Source organism: Oryx dammah, unplaced genomic scaffold, assembly GCF_014754425.2.
Source record: "Oryx dammah isolate SB20612 unplaced genomic scaffold, SCBI_Odam_1.1 HiC_scaffold_28, whole genome shotgun sequence".
In the NCBI taxonomy this organism is placed as follows: Eukaryota; Metazoa; Chordata; class Mammalia; order Artiodactyla; family Bovidae; genus Oryx; species Oryx dammah.
The window spans coordinates 105,969,160-105,987,086 of NW_024070212.1; the positions used below are offsets into that span (position 1 = coordinate 105,969,160).

The 17,927-nt window shown below is 43.4% G+C and overlaps 1 protein-coding gene across 1 annotated transcript in view; it reads left to right on the plus strand.

Annotated features, from left to right (window-relative positions):
- The window catches only part of EPHA10 (EPH receptor A10), a 42,725-nt gene that overhangs the window by 11,357 nt on the left and 13,441 nt on the right, over positions 1–17,927 (plus strand). The window contains exons 6-7 of the mRNA XM_040231699.1: positions 13,735–13,868; positions 16,510–16,681. Coding sequence (XP_040087633.1) covers positions 13,735–13,868; positions 16,510–16,681 — 306 coding nt within the window. The remainder of the gene's footprint in view (positions 1–13,734; positions 13,869–16,509; positions 16,682–17,927) is intronic.

Consider the following 17,927-nt stretch of genomic DNA (forward strand, 5'->3'; position numbering starts at 1 on the left):
CTCTACAAGGATTCTACTGCCTCATCCTCTTTCCTGGTCCTGGAAAAGAGCAAGGAAGCACGGAGGGTCGGAGGGTAGGGGCAATAGAATTCACTGGCCAACACATAACAGTCCCTTTTGGGAGTCTGGAATTTAGATGAATAAGTGAAGACCTGCATTCCTTTAATATCACACCTTCCTCATTCTTGACTTTTATTAATACTTTTGATTTGTCTCACTCAGCTGGGGTACAGCTTCCAGTAATCATTCAAGTATCCTTTGCAAGAAATGAGTGTATGGTTTCTGAGTCTTTCCATGTCTGAGAAGATAGGATCCTTTTGTGACTCTGCCTCCTTGTCTAATGGCAGCTGTGTTGCAGAGAAGTCTGAGGCCAGAGTAATTTTCGTTGTTTTGTAGGTAACTTGGGTACAAAGGTGTACACACATGGATGTTTGTATAATTCTTCAGCCTACTGGTGAAAATAAAATCTAACAAATATTGACCTCTTTTCATTGAGTTTGGCTATAACATCGTAAAACTTTCAGTCTGCGTACCTCTTTTTATTTCTGAAAGTTTTTTTCGGTTATTGCTTTGGCTAGAACCTCTGATAACTCCAGTCTCTCTCTCAAGAATCTTTCTAAACCTTGAGTTGTACATCCATTTTTCTGATTCTGAAATCTTCTCACTTCCTTTGTCATTTTCAGCTCTCAGTCCATTTCCTCTTCCTTTTGGGGGAGGGTTCCCAACTTGTCTAGTTTTCTGGAAGAACAGTTGTTTTGTTTTTTAAAAAAAGTATCCCTATCTAACATTTGCTATTGCATTTACATTTAACAATTTTTTTTTCCGTCTTCTTTTTCTTGGCTGCCCTGAGTCTTCATTGCTGTGTGTGGGCTTTCCCTAGTTGTGGAGAGCAGGGGCTACTCTTCCCTGTGGTGGCTTCTCTTGCTGTGGCGTGCAGGGCTTTAGGGCCCTCGAGCTTCAGCAGTTGTGGCGCAAGAGCTTGGTTGGCCCATGGTAAGTGAGATCTTCCCAGACCAGGAATCATACCTGTGTACCCTGTATTAGCACTGGGCCATCAGGAAAGTCCTGCATTTACATTTTAAAAATTTAGTATAGAAAATGAAAGGAAGCACCCAGAATCCTGTTATCCAGAGATAAACACTACTATCTTGGAGTATTTCCTTCCCCATTTTTTTCTATATTTATATCCATACCTAGAATTATCTACTATAAATCCCCCTTTGCATAATATATGCCACACAAATTTTTATCTAGTATTTCTGATAACAGTCATATTTTGATATAGATGGATTTAAAAGTCATGTTAAGGAAATAATCTTCTGCTTCCATTTTATTAATAAAAACACTAAGCTTCCACTGATGGAGGGCTGCTCTGTGTTGGGTACCATGCAATATGATTTTCTACATTAATTCATTTAAATAGAATTATAATCATCTTTCAGATGATAAAACTGAAGTCTGAGAGGCCAAGTGAATTATCCAAAGTCAGCCAGAACTTATCTATTACCAAAGCCCTGCTTTTAGCTACTTGGCCATATAATGCTTTTGCTTAAAAAAAAGTCAGCAATGGATGTTAATTTTACAAAATGCTTCTTAAGCATCTTTCCAGATGACCACATGTTTTTTCTCCTTTGAACTTTTGATATGATGAATTCTACTAATGGATTTTACAATGTGATTTTCTGCATTCCTAGATGATACCCTACTGCAGATGAGTGTATTATTCTTTTAATATTTGCTGAATTAATTTGCTTATATTTTAATATTTCCCATCTACATTTATAAGAGAGATTAGTTTTTGTGTTCTTTGTCAAGTTTTAGCATTTTGGTAATGCTGGCTTTGAAAAAGGCATCAGGGATAATCTTTTCTTTTTCTCTGCTCAGGAATAGTTTAAATGGCATAGTTATCATTCTTTGAAGACAGGCAGAACTGCCTGGGAAACTGGACTTTTTTAGTGGGAAAGTTTGCTGATGGCCCAGTCTTTTCTGTAACTTCCTTTTGAATCAGTTTTGTTAATCTGTACTTCCACAGAACATCTTTTGATGATCTTTTTCTAACTTATTAGCCAAGAAATGTTTATTTAAAAGCTTTCTGTAGTATCTAGAGTTTACTTTCTCTTTCTTCATAGTGTGCCCTGTGATTTCTTTTTTAAAAATTATTCTTGGAAGGAATTTATTTTATTGGTTATGACAGATAACCAGCTCTTGAATCATCAGTTCCACTGCTCTTTACTTTTGTCGATTATTTTATGATTTTCTCTTTCTTGATACCATCCTCCTGCTTTCCTGAGGTCTTTTTCTAGGTGACTTCAGTGCTTAGTTGTTATAGTTTTAATATTTTAAGCCTAAGAAATTTCCTCTGAGCGTGGCTTTGGTCACATCTAGGATGTTTTTATACGTTGCACATTGTTTATGTTGTCATTTTCTTTGTAGATATAATTCACATACCATAAAATTTCACATACCTTTTAAAGTGTGCAATTCAGTCATGTTTTCCTATGCAACTATCACAGACTCTGTAATTCCAAAACATTTTCATCACCCCCAAAAGAAACCCCATTAACAGTCACTCCCGATTCCTCTCACCCACCCTAGCCCCTAATCCACTTTCTGTTTCTATGGATTTTCCTGTTCTGATCATTTTATAACCATGGAATTATACAATGTGTAGACTTTTGTGTCTGGCTTTTTTTCACTTAGCATAATGTTTTCAAGGCTTGTCCATGTTGTAGCATGTATCAGAATTGCATTCCTTTTTATGGCTAATATTCCATTGTGTGGATATACCACAAGTTTGTTTATTCATTCATCAGTTTATGGGATTTGGACTGTTTCTGCTTTTTGGCTGTTAGAGTAATGCTGCTATGAACATTCATGTACAAGTTTTGTGGAAACAAGTTTTCAGTTCTCTTGGGTATATACTTAGGACTGGAATTGCTAGGTCATATGGTGTCATAGATTGAATTATCTCCCCCAAATTCCTATATTGAAGCCTTAACCCCCAGTGTAACTGTATTTGGAGATAGGGCCTTTAAGGAAATAATTAATGGTAATGAGTCCTCCTTTGGCCTCCTGATGGGAAGAGCTGACTCTGTGGAAAAAAACCCTGATGCTGGAAAAGACCGAAGGCAAGAGGAGAAGTGGGGAACAGAGGATGAGATGGTTGGATGGAATCACTGACTCAATGGACATGACTTTGAGCAGACTCAGGGAGGTGGTGAAGGACAGGGAAGCCTGGTGTGCTGCAGTTAGTTCATGGGGTCGCAAAGAGCTGGACATGGCTTAGCAACTGAACAACAGTGAGATCATAAGGGAGAGGCCCAAATCCCAGGGACTTACAAGGTGTCCTTACATGAAGAGGAGTGCATACCAGAACTCACTTATGCCCTTTGTCCATACACAGGGGAAAGAACAGGTGAGTATACAGCAAGAAGGCAGCTGGGAGCAAGTTAGGAAGAGAGCCCTTACCAGAATACGAATGTGAATCTGTAAGCATTATCTGGAATTTTAGTTCTAGAACTGTAAGAAAATAAATTTTTGTTGTTTAAGCTACCCGGTCTGTAGTGTCTTGTTATGGCAGTCTACATGGACCAATATATATGGAAACTTAAAAAAAAAAATCTTTTTGAGGAGCTGCTTAACTTTTCGAGGCATTGCCAAACTATCTTCCAAAGCAACTGTACCATTTTACATTCCCACCAGCAATGTACAAAGGTTCCAGTTTCTCCACATCCTCACCAACACTTGCTTGTCTCGCTGATTACAGCCACCCTAGTCAATGTGAAGTGATACTTCACTGTGGTTTCAGTTTATATTCCCGTAATGACTACTGATGTTGAACCTTTTTTCAATGTGCTGGGTTTTCTTTTTGTCATTGAGTTATAAGGTGGTTTTTTTTTTTGTCTATATATATATTCTGGATACCTTTGTATTACTTCCTTGGATTGCTGTAACAAATTTCTAAAAGTTGGATGGCTTCAGTTCAGTCAGTTCAGTTCAGTCACTCAGTCGTGTCCGACTCTTTGCGACCCCGTAAAACAAACTTATTGTCTCATGCTTCTGGAAGCGAAGTTTGAGATCAAGGTGTCAGCAGGACCACACTCTGTATGACTGTTGTAGGGGAGGAGGGTGCCTTCCTTCTAGCCCTTGGAATTAGCTGGCAGTCCTTGGCCTTTCTTGGTTCACAGAGGCATCACTCCAGTCACATGGCCCTCGTTTCCACATGTCTTCACGTCATCTCCCCTCCATCAGTGTCTGTCTCTGTGTCTGAACTTCCCCCCTTTCAGAAGGTCATCAGTCACACTGGATAAGTCCCAGCTAAATGACTTCGCGTTGACTTGATTACCTCTGTGAAGACCGTATTTCCCAATAAAGCCACATTCTAGAGGTACTGGGCATTAGGACCTCAGCATATCTTTTTGAGAGAACACAATTCCATACGTAACAACCATCATACATATGATTTGCAAATATTTGCTCTGTGGATTGTCACTCACCTTCTTTTTGGCAATTGAGGCATAATTGACATATAACATTAATTTTAGGTATACAACATAATGACTTGACATTTGTATATACTGTAGAGTGATCACCACAGTAAGTCTAGAACATCCATAACCATCTATAACCACACACAGTTATAAATTGCTTTTCTTATGATGAGATCTTTTAAGACCTACTCTCAGCAATTTTCAAATATACAATATAGTATTTTTAATTGTAATCACCACACTAGTTACCACCCTGTACATTACATTTCCAGGACTTATTTATTTTATAACAGGAAACGTGTCTATTTTGACCACCTTCACCCATTTTGTCCACCCCTTACCCCCTGCCTCTGGCAACTAGCTGTGTTCCACTTTCTTTTTTTGTCTGAGCCCTTGGCAGTGAAAGCACGGAGTTCTAACCATTGGACCATCAGGGGATTCCCTGTCCTTCACTTTCTTAGTACTATCCTTTGAATCTCAACATTTTAAATTTTGATGAAGTCCAGTTTGTTTTTTTAAGTTGCTTGTGCTTTTGGTTTCATATCTAAGACACCGTTGCCTAAATCAAGGTCGTAAAGATTTGTACCTGTGTTTTCTTCTGGTATTGTCGCTTTGACTAAAAAGTGTTTTGGAGAATGTTTTAATTTCTGGATGACTTATTTTGTTATCTTTTTGTTTCTGATTTTACTGCTTCATGTTTAGAGAAGGAGGTTTGTACACTGTTTACATTTTTATTTTATTTGTTTGCTGCATGGTTTGTGGGATCTTAATTCTGCAACTAGGGTTTGAACCCAGGCCGTGGCAGTGAAAGCACCAAGTCCTAACCACTGGACTGCCAGGGAATTCCCTACAGTGTTTCCTTTTTAAGGAGCTGGTGGAGTTTTCTCTGTGGGTTAAGATATGGTGACCATTTTAAGGATTCCATGGCTACTTTGAAGCGATGCGTACTTCGGGTTTTTTTTTTTTTTGTATTGCAGTGTTCTCTCTCTCTCTCTTTCCTCATACATACTAAGTACTATATTATTCAATTTTTCTATTTCCTTCTTACTGTCTGCTTGATGTTCCAAAGACTAAGAAGTTTAAGCTTCCCATTCTGCTTGTGATTTTGTTAAATTCCGTGTACTTTTAATGACTTTTAAATATTTCGATTTTGCTAACGCATTTTTAGTTTCCCTACAAGCGTTTCTCACCTTCTCCACTTTTATCTCATGTCATCCTGTTGCTTTTTCTTCTCCATCTGTTTTCCCTTCATTGCCTTCTGCTTCTATTTCAAGAGGCTGTGTTTTCTTTCATCTTCTTGAAGATGCCAAACAGTCTCCTTACTTGTTCTTCTAACTGTCATATTAATCACTCTTCAAGATCTGTTCCTCCTGAGTTTTCAGAATAATACCTTTTTTTTTTTGCTAATTCAGAAATACTTTTTCATATGCCTATTTTCTTAGTTTTCTTCTCTTTACTTATTCTTGAACAAGGAAATAGCTGATATTTGCCCAAAAAACCCCCAAACCAAACCAAGACCGTGACACACGAATTGTCCTTTGGATTGGTTTGTGAAGCTTTCAGCCGCAAGTAACGATGCAATTCAGTGCAAGTGACCTTTGACTGAAATGACTTTGTAGCTTTCCTAAGAAGAGTAAAATTAGAGCTTGGTTAATTCAGCAACTGAACAGTGCTCTCAAGGACCCAGGTTCTTTCTTTCTCTGCAGTCTCCTGTCCTTATAATCTCGGCTGGCTCCCTTATGGTGGCAAGATGGATACAGCCACTCCAGACATCACACCTGCCATCTAGGGCAGGAAAATAACTGTTTCTTCCTTGTTGGTGTCTTTTTAAGAGCAGGAAGCCTTTCCCAGGCACTTCCTTGGTGGTGCAGTGGTTGAGACTTTGCCTTCCAGTGCAGGGGGTACAGGTTCCATCCTGGGTTGGGGAGTTAAGATCCAACGCGCCTCTCAACCAAAAAACCAAAACAAAAAAGCAGAAGCAAAATTGTAACAAATTCCATAAACACTTTTTTTTTTTAAGTAACCTTTCCCAGAATCCCTCTTCCTCTTAGGTGATTTCTCCTTTTCTTGGCCAGAATTGGATTATGAATCCAACCCTGATCCAATTTTGGCAAAGGGAATGAGTGCACATGAATATTTTGGGACAATCAGAATCAACCTGAGTCATCTGAGGGGAGACAGTAGACCCTGAATCCAAAACTGGGCTTGGTCAGCAGGAAGGTGGGGCATGACTGTTGAACAGCCAGTTTCTACTGGACTCTTGGCCCCACTCGGGTGCTGGCTGAACCGCATAACAAATGTACAGTGGGAGAGCAGGTGCTTGGGCTCTGTTTTTAGCTTTGTTCTCAGGGTTTATCAGGCTTTCATCTAACATCACTCTGTGGGGCTGAAATGGAACCTTCTCCTATCTCTATATCCTGGCCATCTGATAACATTCAGAAGATGTAGTTTTAAAAAATGGCATTCCTGGCTCTTTCCTATCTCTGCCCTCCATCTGTGTCTACGAGAGGTTGCCCCCCTTCCTAGGATGTCCCATCACTCCTCTGCCCTTTGTGCCTGCACCTTTTCTGGGAGCTGCCATCTCCAAGTGTATCTAGGCTGAGAGGCCCTCTCAGGGGATAGGGGAAGCAACTCTGCGGTGAAGTGATGGCTGTGCACTCATTGTCCAGTCGACAAAGACCTTGCTTTTTTTTTTTTTATTTTTTTAAAAAGGGTCAGACAGTGGGAGGAAGGATAAAGGATCTTTCAAGTTATTTTTAGGATGGGAGGCAATGTCACTCTGTGGGCAGCATAGCCTGGGGGTTCACTACAATTGTATTTTCAGTCCAGTCCCACTGGCGTTATCATAGGTGGAAATATGCCACTCTACCCCCCATCCCCCGATTCTGGCAATTAGCTGTCAAGACTCGTTTATGGTGACATTTTCTGTGTTTTCCGTATATTTGGGTTTTAATTAGTATTTGGAGGAGAGAACGATTAATGGGGGCTATTAGATGGTGACCATTTAGAACTGGAAGCCCTGTTTCTATGCTTTTCAAATACAGCTCCTTACGCCCTTGTCTCCGTTTCCTTGACTCCTTGCTAAATGCTGTTTTGTTGTTGTTCAGTCACTAAGTTGTGTCCAACTCTTTGTGACCTTCGCTATCTCCCAAAGTTTGCTCAAATTCATGCCCGTTGAGTTGGACAAGGTGGTGCTATCTAACCATCTCATCCTCTACCACCCCTTCTCCATTTGCCTTCAGTCTTTCCCAGCATCAGGATGCAATGAGTTTGCTCTTTGCATCAGGTGGTCAAAGTACTGGAGATTCTGCTTCAGTATCAGTCCTTACAGTGAATATTCAGGGTTGATTTCCTTTAAGATTGACTGGTTTGATCTCCTTGCAGTCCAAGGGACTCTCACAGGTCTTCTCCAGCACCACAATTTGAAAGCATCAGTTCTTTGGCACTCAGCCTTCTTTACGGTCCAACTCTCACATCTGTACATGACTATTGGGAAAACTATAGCTGTCACTATATGGACCTTTGTCAGCAAAGTGATCTCTCTGCTTTTTAATACACTGTCTTTGTTTGTCATAGCTTTCTTTCCAAGAAGCAAGTGTCTTTTAATTTCATAGCTGCGATCACTGTCCACAGTGATTCTGGAGCCCAAGAAAATAAAATCTGTCACTGCTTCCACTTTTTCTCCTTCTATTTGCCATGAAGTTGTGGGACTGGATGCAATGATCTTCGTTTTTTGAATGTTGAGTTTTAAGCCAGCTTTTTCACTCTCCTCTTTCACTCTCATCAAGAGGCTCTTTAGCTCCTCTTCACTTTCTGCCATTAGAGTGGTAACATCTGCATATCTGAGGTTGTTGATATCTCTTCTGTCAATTTTGATCCTAGCTTGTGATTCATCCAGCCCAGCATTTTGAACAATGTACTCTGCATAGAAGTTAAATAAGCAGGATGACAATATACAGCCTTGATGTACTCCTTTCCCAATTTTGAACCATTCTGTTCCATGTCTGGTTCTAACTGTTGCTTCTTGACCCAAATACAGGTTTCTCGGGAGACAGGTAAGATGGTCTGGTATTCCCATCTCTTTAAGAGTTTTCCAGTTTCTTGTGATTCTCACAGTCAAAGGCTTTAGCATAGTCAATGAAGCAGAAGTAGATGTTTTTTTCTGGAATTCCCTTGCTTTCTACATGATCCAGCAAATGTTGGCAATCTGATCTTTGGTTCCTCTGCCTTTTCTAAACCCAGCCTGTACATCTGAAAGTTCTCGGTTCACATACTGCTGAAGCCTAGCCTAAAGGATTTTGAGCATAACCTTGCTAGCATATGAAATGAGTGCAATTGTACATTCAAAAAATGTTTGAACATTCTTTGGCATTACCCTTTTTGGGACTGGAATGAAAACTGACCTATTCCAGTCCTGTGGCTACTCCCTGCTGTCTACTTCCTCTGAATGCCCTGAAGACACTAGAAACCTCCACATTGTTAAAGCCAGTGGCACTGTGAATTGTTTTGTTACCCCTCTTTGCTCTGCATGACACTGCCAACCAGCATCTCCTTTTGCTGGTAAATGTGGTATTGAATGCTTGTTCTATGTCAAGTATTGTGCTAAGTTCTTTATAAGTTATTAATTCACAAAATTCTCAAAGCAAGTATGAAGAGGTCATTATTGTTTCCCATCTACGTGTAAGGGAATTGAGGCTCTTGCTTGTGGACCAGTAGCTAATAACAGGAAGAGTCAAGCGGGAACCTTCCTAAAAGTTCTTTTTCCTGGGCTTCTGTAGCCTCATTTTTTCCTGGTTTTTCCTCTCCTCTCTTTGGCTCCTCCTTCTCAAGCTCCTCTTTCTTTGCCTCCCTCTTAAGTGTGGTCATTTCTTGGGCTTGTTTCCCAGTAGCTTTGCCTTCTCTCCCTTCCTGCATTGCCCTGGGCAGTTTCATCAAATCACCTTTGAATGGCTCTCAGATCTCCATCTCCCTCCGGGATACCTTTTGTGAGCCTTGGAACCACTTGTGGGGCTAGTCGCTCGTGTCTGACTCTTTGGGACCCCATGGACTGTAGCCTGCCAGGCTCCTCTGTCCATGGGAGTCTCCAGGCAAGAATGCTGGAGTGGGTTGCCATGCCCTCCGTCAGGGGCTCTTCCCGAGCCAGGAACTGAACCCGCGTCTCACGTGTCCCCTGTATTGCAGGCGGGCTCTTTCCCAGCTGAGCTGTCAGGGAAGCCCTGGGAACCACTTCCCATCCACTTTCCTAGCATTTTCACTTCGGAAACCCTCTGTTTGACACACATTGGAATCACGGAGAAGCTTTTTAAAAAGATAGTAATGCCTGAATCCCACCCCACAGAAACGGATTTAATTGCTTTGGGTTGTGAGCATCACTATTTTTTTTTTATTATGGTAAAAAACATATAACAGGAAATATACCAAATTAACTGTTTTTAGTGTACAGTACAGTAGTATTAATTATGTGCATGTCATCATACAACAGACCCCTATAGACTTTTTCATCCTGCAAAATGCAAACTATTAAAAAAAATGCAAACTCTATACTTATTGAGCAACAACTCCTCTTCCCCCCTCCTCCCAGACCCTGGCAACCACATTCTACCTTCTGAGTTCAGCTACTTTAGATAGCTTACATAGAAGTGAAACCATGCAGTATTTGTCTCTTTGTGACTGGCTTATTTCACTCAGCATAATGTCCTCACAATAGGGTTTCCTTTCTTTAAGCTGAGTAGTATTCCGTTGTATGTCTATGTCACTTTTTTTTTTCTTTCTACCTTTTTGAGACATCACTGACATATGACTCTGTGTAATTCTAAGGTGTGATGATTTGGTGCATGTATATATTGTGAAATGATTGCCATGGGAAGGTTAGTTAACACATCCATCCTCTCACATAATTACATTTTGTGCATGGTGCAAACACTGATGATCTGTCTTAGCAGCTTTCAAGTACACCATGACATACACTAGATCCCCAGGTTTTCTTTTTCTTATAATTGAAAGTCTGGATCTTTGACCAACATCTCCCTGTTTCCCTCATGTCCTCTCTCTTGGCAAAAATCCAATCTATTCTCTGTTCTCTGAGTTTGGCTTTTCTAGATTCTACGTATAAGTGACATCAGGCACTCTGTTTTATTTTGCCTAACATAATGCCCTCAGGGTTCATTTGTGGTTTTGCTAATGGCAGGATTTCTTTTTTTTTTTAATGGCTGAATAACATATCGTTAAATATATATGTATATGATTTTGTCTTTATCCATTCGTCTGTCAGCAGACACTTAGATTGTTTCTGTATCTTGGCTATTGTCAATAACACTGCAATGAACACGAGAGTGCAGTAGTCTGTACAAAATTGTGATTTCATTTCCTTGGGCTATATACTCAGGAGAGGGATTGCTAGATCACACGGTAGTTCTATCTTTATTTTGTTTTTTATCAATATTTTAGTTGAAGTATAGTTGATTCACAGTGTTATGTTAGTTTCTGCTATATAGCAAAGTGATTCAGTTATATGCATTTAAAAAATACTCATTTCCATTATGGTTTATCATAGGATACTGACTATAGTTCCCTGTGCTCTACAGTAGGACTTAGTTGTTCATCCATTCTCTATATAAAAGCTTACATCTGCTACCCCTAACCTCCCACTCTGCCCCTCTCCAGACTCTCTCCCACTTTGGCAACCACCAGTCTGGCTTCCATATCTGAGGTTCTGTTTCATAGATAGGTTTATTTGTGTCATATTTTAGATTCCACATGTAAGTGCTATCATATGGTATTTGTCTTTCTCTTTATGACTTACTTAATATGGTTATCTCTAGTTGGATCCTATTTTTATATTTTTATAAAAACCTCCATATGTTTTCCATAGTGTCTGCACTAATTTACATTCCCGCCAACAGTGCCCAGGGTTCCGGTCTCTCCACAGTCTCACTAACACTTGTTATTTCTGGCTTTTTGTTTATTTTTGATCCTAACAGGTACGAGGTGATATCTCATAGTTTTGACTTCCATTTCCCTCATGATTAGTGATATTGAACATCTTTTTATGTGCTCATTGGCCGTTTGCACATCTTTGGAGAAATGTCTATTCACGTCCTCTGCCCATTAAAACAATTATGATTTATTTCTTATTTTGGCTCTGTCGGATCTTTGTTGCTGTCACGGGCTTTCTCTAGTTGAAGAGAGCAGGGACTACTCTCTGTTGCGGCGTGCAGGCTTCTCGCTGTGGTGGCCTCCCTTGTTGGGAGCACAGGCTCGAGAGCATAGGCTCACAGTTGTGGTGTGCGGGCTTCATGGCATGTGAAGTCTTCCGGGAGCAGGGATCGAACCCGTGTCTGTTGCACTGGCAGGTGGATTCTCAACTCTAGACAACCAGGGAAGTCCCTGCCCATTTTTAAATTGGGTTATTTGTGGCGTCTGGTGTTGTTATTGTTGAATTGAAGGAGTTCGTTTTATATTCTGGACAGTAACCCCTTATCAGATATGGGGCTAGTAAATATTTTCCCCCATTCTGCGGGTTGCCTTTTCACTCTGTTGATTGTTTCCTTTGTTGTCCAGATGTTTTTAAGTTTGTGGTGCCATTTGTTGTTTTTACATTTGCTGTCTATGCTTTTTGCTTTTTGTGTCATATTCAAGAAATCTGCCAAATTCAGTATCATGAAGCTTTTCCTCTATATTTTCTTCTAGAAGTTTCAGGTCTTACATTTATGTCTGTAATTCATTTTGAGTTCATCTTTGTATGTAGTGTAAACTAAGGGCACAACTTAATTCTTTTTCACATGGACATTCAATTTTCCTACCACAGTTGTTAAAGAGACTTTTTTATTTTGTAATAAACTTAAGTAAGTGGGATTTCTTTCTTGATTTTCACTTCATATTGTTCATAGTGGGTGGAAATGTGAATGATTTTCTGTGATTTGATTTTGTATCCTGCAATTTTGTCAACAGTATTTTCTGTGGAACCTTTAGTGTTTTCTACATATAAGATTATGTCATCTGTGGACAGAGATCATTTTACTTCCTCCATTCCAATCTGGAAGCCTTTTATTTCTTTTTCTTGCCTAATTTCACTGTCTAGGACTTCCAGGACTGTGTTGAATAGAAGTGGCAAGATTCCTAATCTTCAAAGGAAAGCTCTCAGCTTTTCACCATTGAGTATGATGTTAGCTGGAGCTTTTCATATATGGCCTTTATTTTGTTGAGGTAATAGATGGAGAAACAGTGGAAACAGTGTCAGACTTTATTTTGGGGGGCTCCAAAATCGCTGCAGATGGTGACTGCAGCCATGAAATTAAAAGACGCTTACTCCTTGGAAGGAAAGTTATGACCAGCCTAGACAGCATATTAAAAAGCAGAGACATTACTTTGCCAATGAAAGTCCATCTAGTCAAGGCTATTGTTTTTCCAGTAGTCACGTATGGATGTGAGAGTTGGACTGTCAATAAAGATGAGCGCCGAAAAATTGATGCTTTTGAACTGTGGTGTTGGAGAAGACTCTTGAGAGTCCCTTGGACAGCAAGGAGATCCAACCAGTCCATTCTAAAGGAGATCAGTCCTGGGTGTTCATTGGAAGGAATGATGCTGAAGCTGAAACTCCAATACTTTGGCCACCTCAGGAGAAGAGTTGACTCATTGGAAAAGACTCTGATGCTGGGAGGGATTGGGGGCAGGAGAAGAAGGGGACAACAGAGGATGAGATGGCTGGATGGCATCACCGACTTGATGGACATGGGTTTGGTTGAACTCTGGGAATTGGTGATGGACAGGGAGGCCTGGCGTGCTGTGATTCATGGGGTCTCAAAGAGTCGGACACGACTGAGTGGCTGAACTGAACTGAACTAATTTCCTTCTATTCCTAGTTTAGTTGAGTATATTACCTCTTGACCAGACTATTAGAATAGTTAAGTAGCTTGTCTTCCTGAAAAATATCTCCAAGCCACAGAGCATGTAGAGATAGCCTGGGGGAATTAGAACCAGCCACCTGAAGGGAAGCTGGAGTGTAGGGGGTGGGCAAGCAGCACGTGGCCTGCTGCTTTCCTGCTCAGAACCAAGGAAGCCAAGAGCGGTGGAGTCAGAGCTTTTCTCTAGCCTCATGAAGACGCTATCCCTCAGGCCCCGCCCCTCAGGAGCCTCTTGCCCCACCCACAGCCCCTTGGGCCCCGCCCCATTTGGCTCCCCGCGCGCCCCGCCTTTCCAGCCCCCTGCCCCTGCCCCAGAGAACCTCGAGTTACTCAACTTGCAGCGCCCTGGGAGGAGGATGAGATCCGCAGGGACCGAGTGGAGCCCCAGAGCGTGTCTCTATCGTGGCGGGAGCCCATCCCCGCGGGAGCCCCAGGGGCCAACGGCACAGAATATGAGATCCGATACTTCGAGAAGGTGAGTCTGGGTCTGGGAGGAACGTGGGGTTGCATTACCAGCTGCGATCTGTCCCCCTCTCCTGCCGGCTTCCTTTTCTTTACAAGCCCCTCCCAGCATAAGTCCTTCTTGCTTTGTCTCTAAACATCTCCACTGGCCCCCTAAGCAGCCTCCCCAGCCGGAGGTTGTTCCTGGCCCCTCCTCACCGTGGACACACAGCTCTCGCTCTTTCCTCGGGGCTTCTTTGGGTAAGCCGTCATCGTGTCCATTTTCACCACTGCTGCCTGATGTTTACAGTGGACAAAAAGCTTCCTCTGGGGGCTGATCTAGACTTTCTGGGGCTGGATTCTGTGCATAGTTTGCAACCCTTTTAAGAAAAAGAACGCAGAAACATACTGTTTCAAATTTTATGGAAAAGTACCACTGTGGGAACATGTTGCCAGGTCTGGTGGTGTGCCAGGGCTCAGCATAAATAATATGCTGATAAATAATGTACTGATAAATGTTTAACAGTCAGCTCTCACAGCAATGAATGTATGCACTGGCATTTTAATTTTACTGATGTGGAGACTCTGTAACCAATCGTTTACAAATAATAATAGAAAGTATACAATGTTCCTTATTGTAAACTCTGTAGGGCCAGTTGATTCTCCTAGGGTACCTTTTCTTGATTTTGGCTGACTTCTTGTATCTGTGGTCAGTCTTTGGTTGCAGCTCAAGGGTGGTTTAACAAGTGGAGTTAGGTCCAGATCTACTATCTCTTTCTGCATAAGTCTATTGTCTTTGAATTTGATAGGTAATCTACAGGTAAACTGTTCTCACTTTGGTGACAATTGTATTCGTTAAAGCAAAACTTTGCTTTCAACTCGGCACTACATGTGTTAGGATTTCACTCCCTCCTCAGTGACTCCAGGGAGTTCTTTGCTGAATCAGATAACAGATTTTGAAGAGAGAAATCTGGAGAGCTGTGAGCTGAGAGAGAGAGAAAGGAAGTTGGGGGCTTTCAACCCAGAGATGGTAGCTGAAGCCAAAGGATCTGAGGGGATGGCCAAGGGAGGGGGGCATGAGTGAGAAGAGCGGCTGGGACAGGGTTCTGGGGGGTCCCGGATGTCAAGGAGACCACAGTGAAGGTCACTGGGAAGGAGCCAGGCAGGCAGCAGTTGCTTAGAAAGGGCTCACTGAACTGACACTCGGGGATCCGAGCACAGATACAGTCCCAGTGCTGAGCTGGGTGGATGCTCCCTGGCCCATAGGGAGTGTGAATTTGCTGGGAACAAAGACCCTTGAAAAGAGGAGCCAGTACAAAAGGGGCTGTGTTTGAAAGCCTTCAGGAGAGTCTCATGGAGCCTGGTGACCAGAAGCGTGGCAGGAGTCACCAGCCCCTCATCTCTGAGTTCTCTCCATACCAACCCCACCTCCTCTGCAGGAAGGGTTGTTTCTAGTACCTTGCAGCCACCCAGGCTGGCAGCCCCTTTTCCCCCTCCCCTCCCCAAGCCTGTTTATAAATTCTGCAGCCAGGGCCTCACTGTCTTTCCATGGTATGTTCAAATGCCCAGAAGTGGGATTCTGATTGGCCCAGCTTGGGTCAGAGTCTGCCCTGATTCCTGAATACTGGGCCTGTAGAAGTGGGGCCACAGACATAGGGAAGAAGTACTCTTGCCTGGAAAGTTCCATGGACGGAGGAGCCTGGAAGGCTGCAGTCCATGAGGCCATGAAGAGTCGGACACGATTGAGCGACTTCCCTTTCACTTTTCACTTTCATGCATTGGAGAAGGAAATGGCAACCCACTCCAGTGTTCTTGCCTGGAGAATCCCAGGGACGGGGGAGCCTGGTGGGCTGCCGTCTATGGCGTTGCACAGAGTTGGACATGACTGACGCGACTTAGCAGCAGCAGCAGCAGCACCTTTGGGGGCTGTGAGTGTGGCAGGGGCTCTAATCAGGGGGTGTGCGCAGAGATGAAATGATGGCAGCATGTGCAGCACGCACCATGATCAGATGTGTTGGGGGCAGGATGACGTAGTGCACAGAAGGAATTGGGAAGGTGTCACCCAGCCCCTTCCCTGCTGGGAGCATCACCTATATGAGGAGATAGGAAGGCTGGTGTGAGGACTGCAGGAAGTCGGCTTCTATAGGGTCTAGCCCAGCAGTGGGCAGTGAATGGGCCCTTGGTGGGGGGCTGTGGGTGAGCCTCTCAGCCCCTCTGATCCAAATTCCTTATCTGTGAATCCACACCTTGCAGGACATTGTGAAAGTCCAAGGACAAGGGGAAAGAAAAGCCAACAAGGGCCGGGCAGGTGTCAGGGCTCATTTCCTTCTTCTTTCCTTGGAGGGGTCAGGTGTAGTTCCTCCTCTAGACTGCCTTTCATCCTAGCATCCCCAATAAGGCCAGCATCTTCTCTAAAGTTTCTGTTACTCAGAGGTGGGGCTGTTCTCAGTTAAGGTACCACCGAGTATAGGTGGAAACTTGTGGTGGAGAAAGGGGCTGGGGATATTCTGGAAGAAAGCTGTGAGATTCCTCCAAGATGAGTGGAGTTACTCCGGCAGCCCAGGCTCTTCCCCCCAGGGTACCTCTGCCACCTCCCTATCCCTTCTCTCCACATTCTCCCAGGAGCAAGGGGCCAGCCCTGGGTCTGGGCCTCATGTGTCTCTGTCCCTCCCCAGGGTCAGAGTGAGCAGACTTACTCAACGGTGAAGACAGGGGCGCCTGCGGTCACTGTCACCAACCTGAAGCCGGCTACCCGCTACGTCTTTCAGATCCGGGCAGCTTCCCCAGGGCCCTCCTGGGAGACCCAGAGCTTCAACCCCAGCATTGAAGTGCTGACCCCAGGAGAGGGTAAGTGACACGTGCAAGAGGAGAGAAAACCCAACCTGGGGCTGGAGCATGGAGGCAAATTGAGGGGTTATCTGTGCAATTAAGGGAACCTGCAGAACAGTTTGGTTACAACCTAATGAATGAATGAGACTGGAATCCAGTAACTAGTGGCTCAGATTGGGTACCTGTCCTGGAAGAACTCACAGGGAAGGGATCCATGAACGGCTAGAACCCAGATCTCAGCTGGTGTCTCCCTCCCATGTCTCAGGGAAATATCCTCTGCCCTCTCCAAGATTCCTGTCTTTTCTTGGGAGGACTTTTCTTCTCCTGGTCACTTGTTCTTGACCACTAAATTCTTGTTCCCATCCTGCTGCTTTCTCTCTGTCATGACACAGACTCAAACATGGGCACCATCCCTCTTCCCATTACGCCTTAGCGTGTGAAGTCGAGAGGTTGGCCCAGCTTACCCTCTGGACTTCCAGGTCCTGATGTCCATCATCCCAGCATCCAGCCTTCGCTGAGGGTTGGGGCACACCAAGGGAGTGTCACCTGCAGCAATAAACCAAGCAAAAACGCCAGACGTGGTTAAGACTCCGAGCTTTCACTGCTAGGTTCAATCCCTGGTCAGAGAACTAAGACTCCACAAGCTGCGTGGTGTGCCCAAAGGCAAACAAACCAACACAACACCAAGAGAACTGCACACTTTCAATGGGTGAATTGTATGGTGTGAGAATAATTTCTCAATAAAGTTGTTATCAGAACAAAGCAAAACAAGAACTGAACATCAGATATTCCTGATCCTAAAACAGTTCCAGCTCTCGGCCGTGGTGTGATACTGCCCCTCCTGCCCTGGCTCCTCCTCCCCGCTCCCCCAGGCCCCCAGGCCCCTTCCGGATGTGCACAGAGCATTTCCTGCTTTCTTTTGGTCTCCTGCCACTAACCCAGCCCTCAGGGCCTCACCCCCATCTACCCTGAGCAGCTCATGGAAGTATTTTTCCTGGACAAAAGGCAGTTTGCCCTAAGAGGCATCCTGGCACCAGCTGTCAAGATAATAATTCTTTCCAACCTGCTACATGAGTCAAATCCAAGATAGAAAGAGTTCTGAGCCCAGAGGGAGGTGGAGATAAAGTGTTGAGGGAGTTTGCCTTCTGGGAAGGAGACAGCATTTCTTGCTCGAATGCCTGTCTCTGCCAGACCCCAGCCAGGTGCTGGTGAGAGGAGATTAGAGCTGAGTCTTGAAGGCTGGGGAACGTTGGAGTTCTCTGTG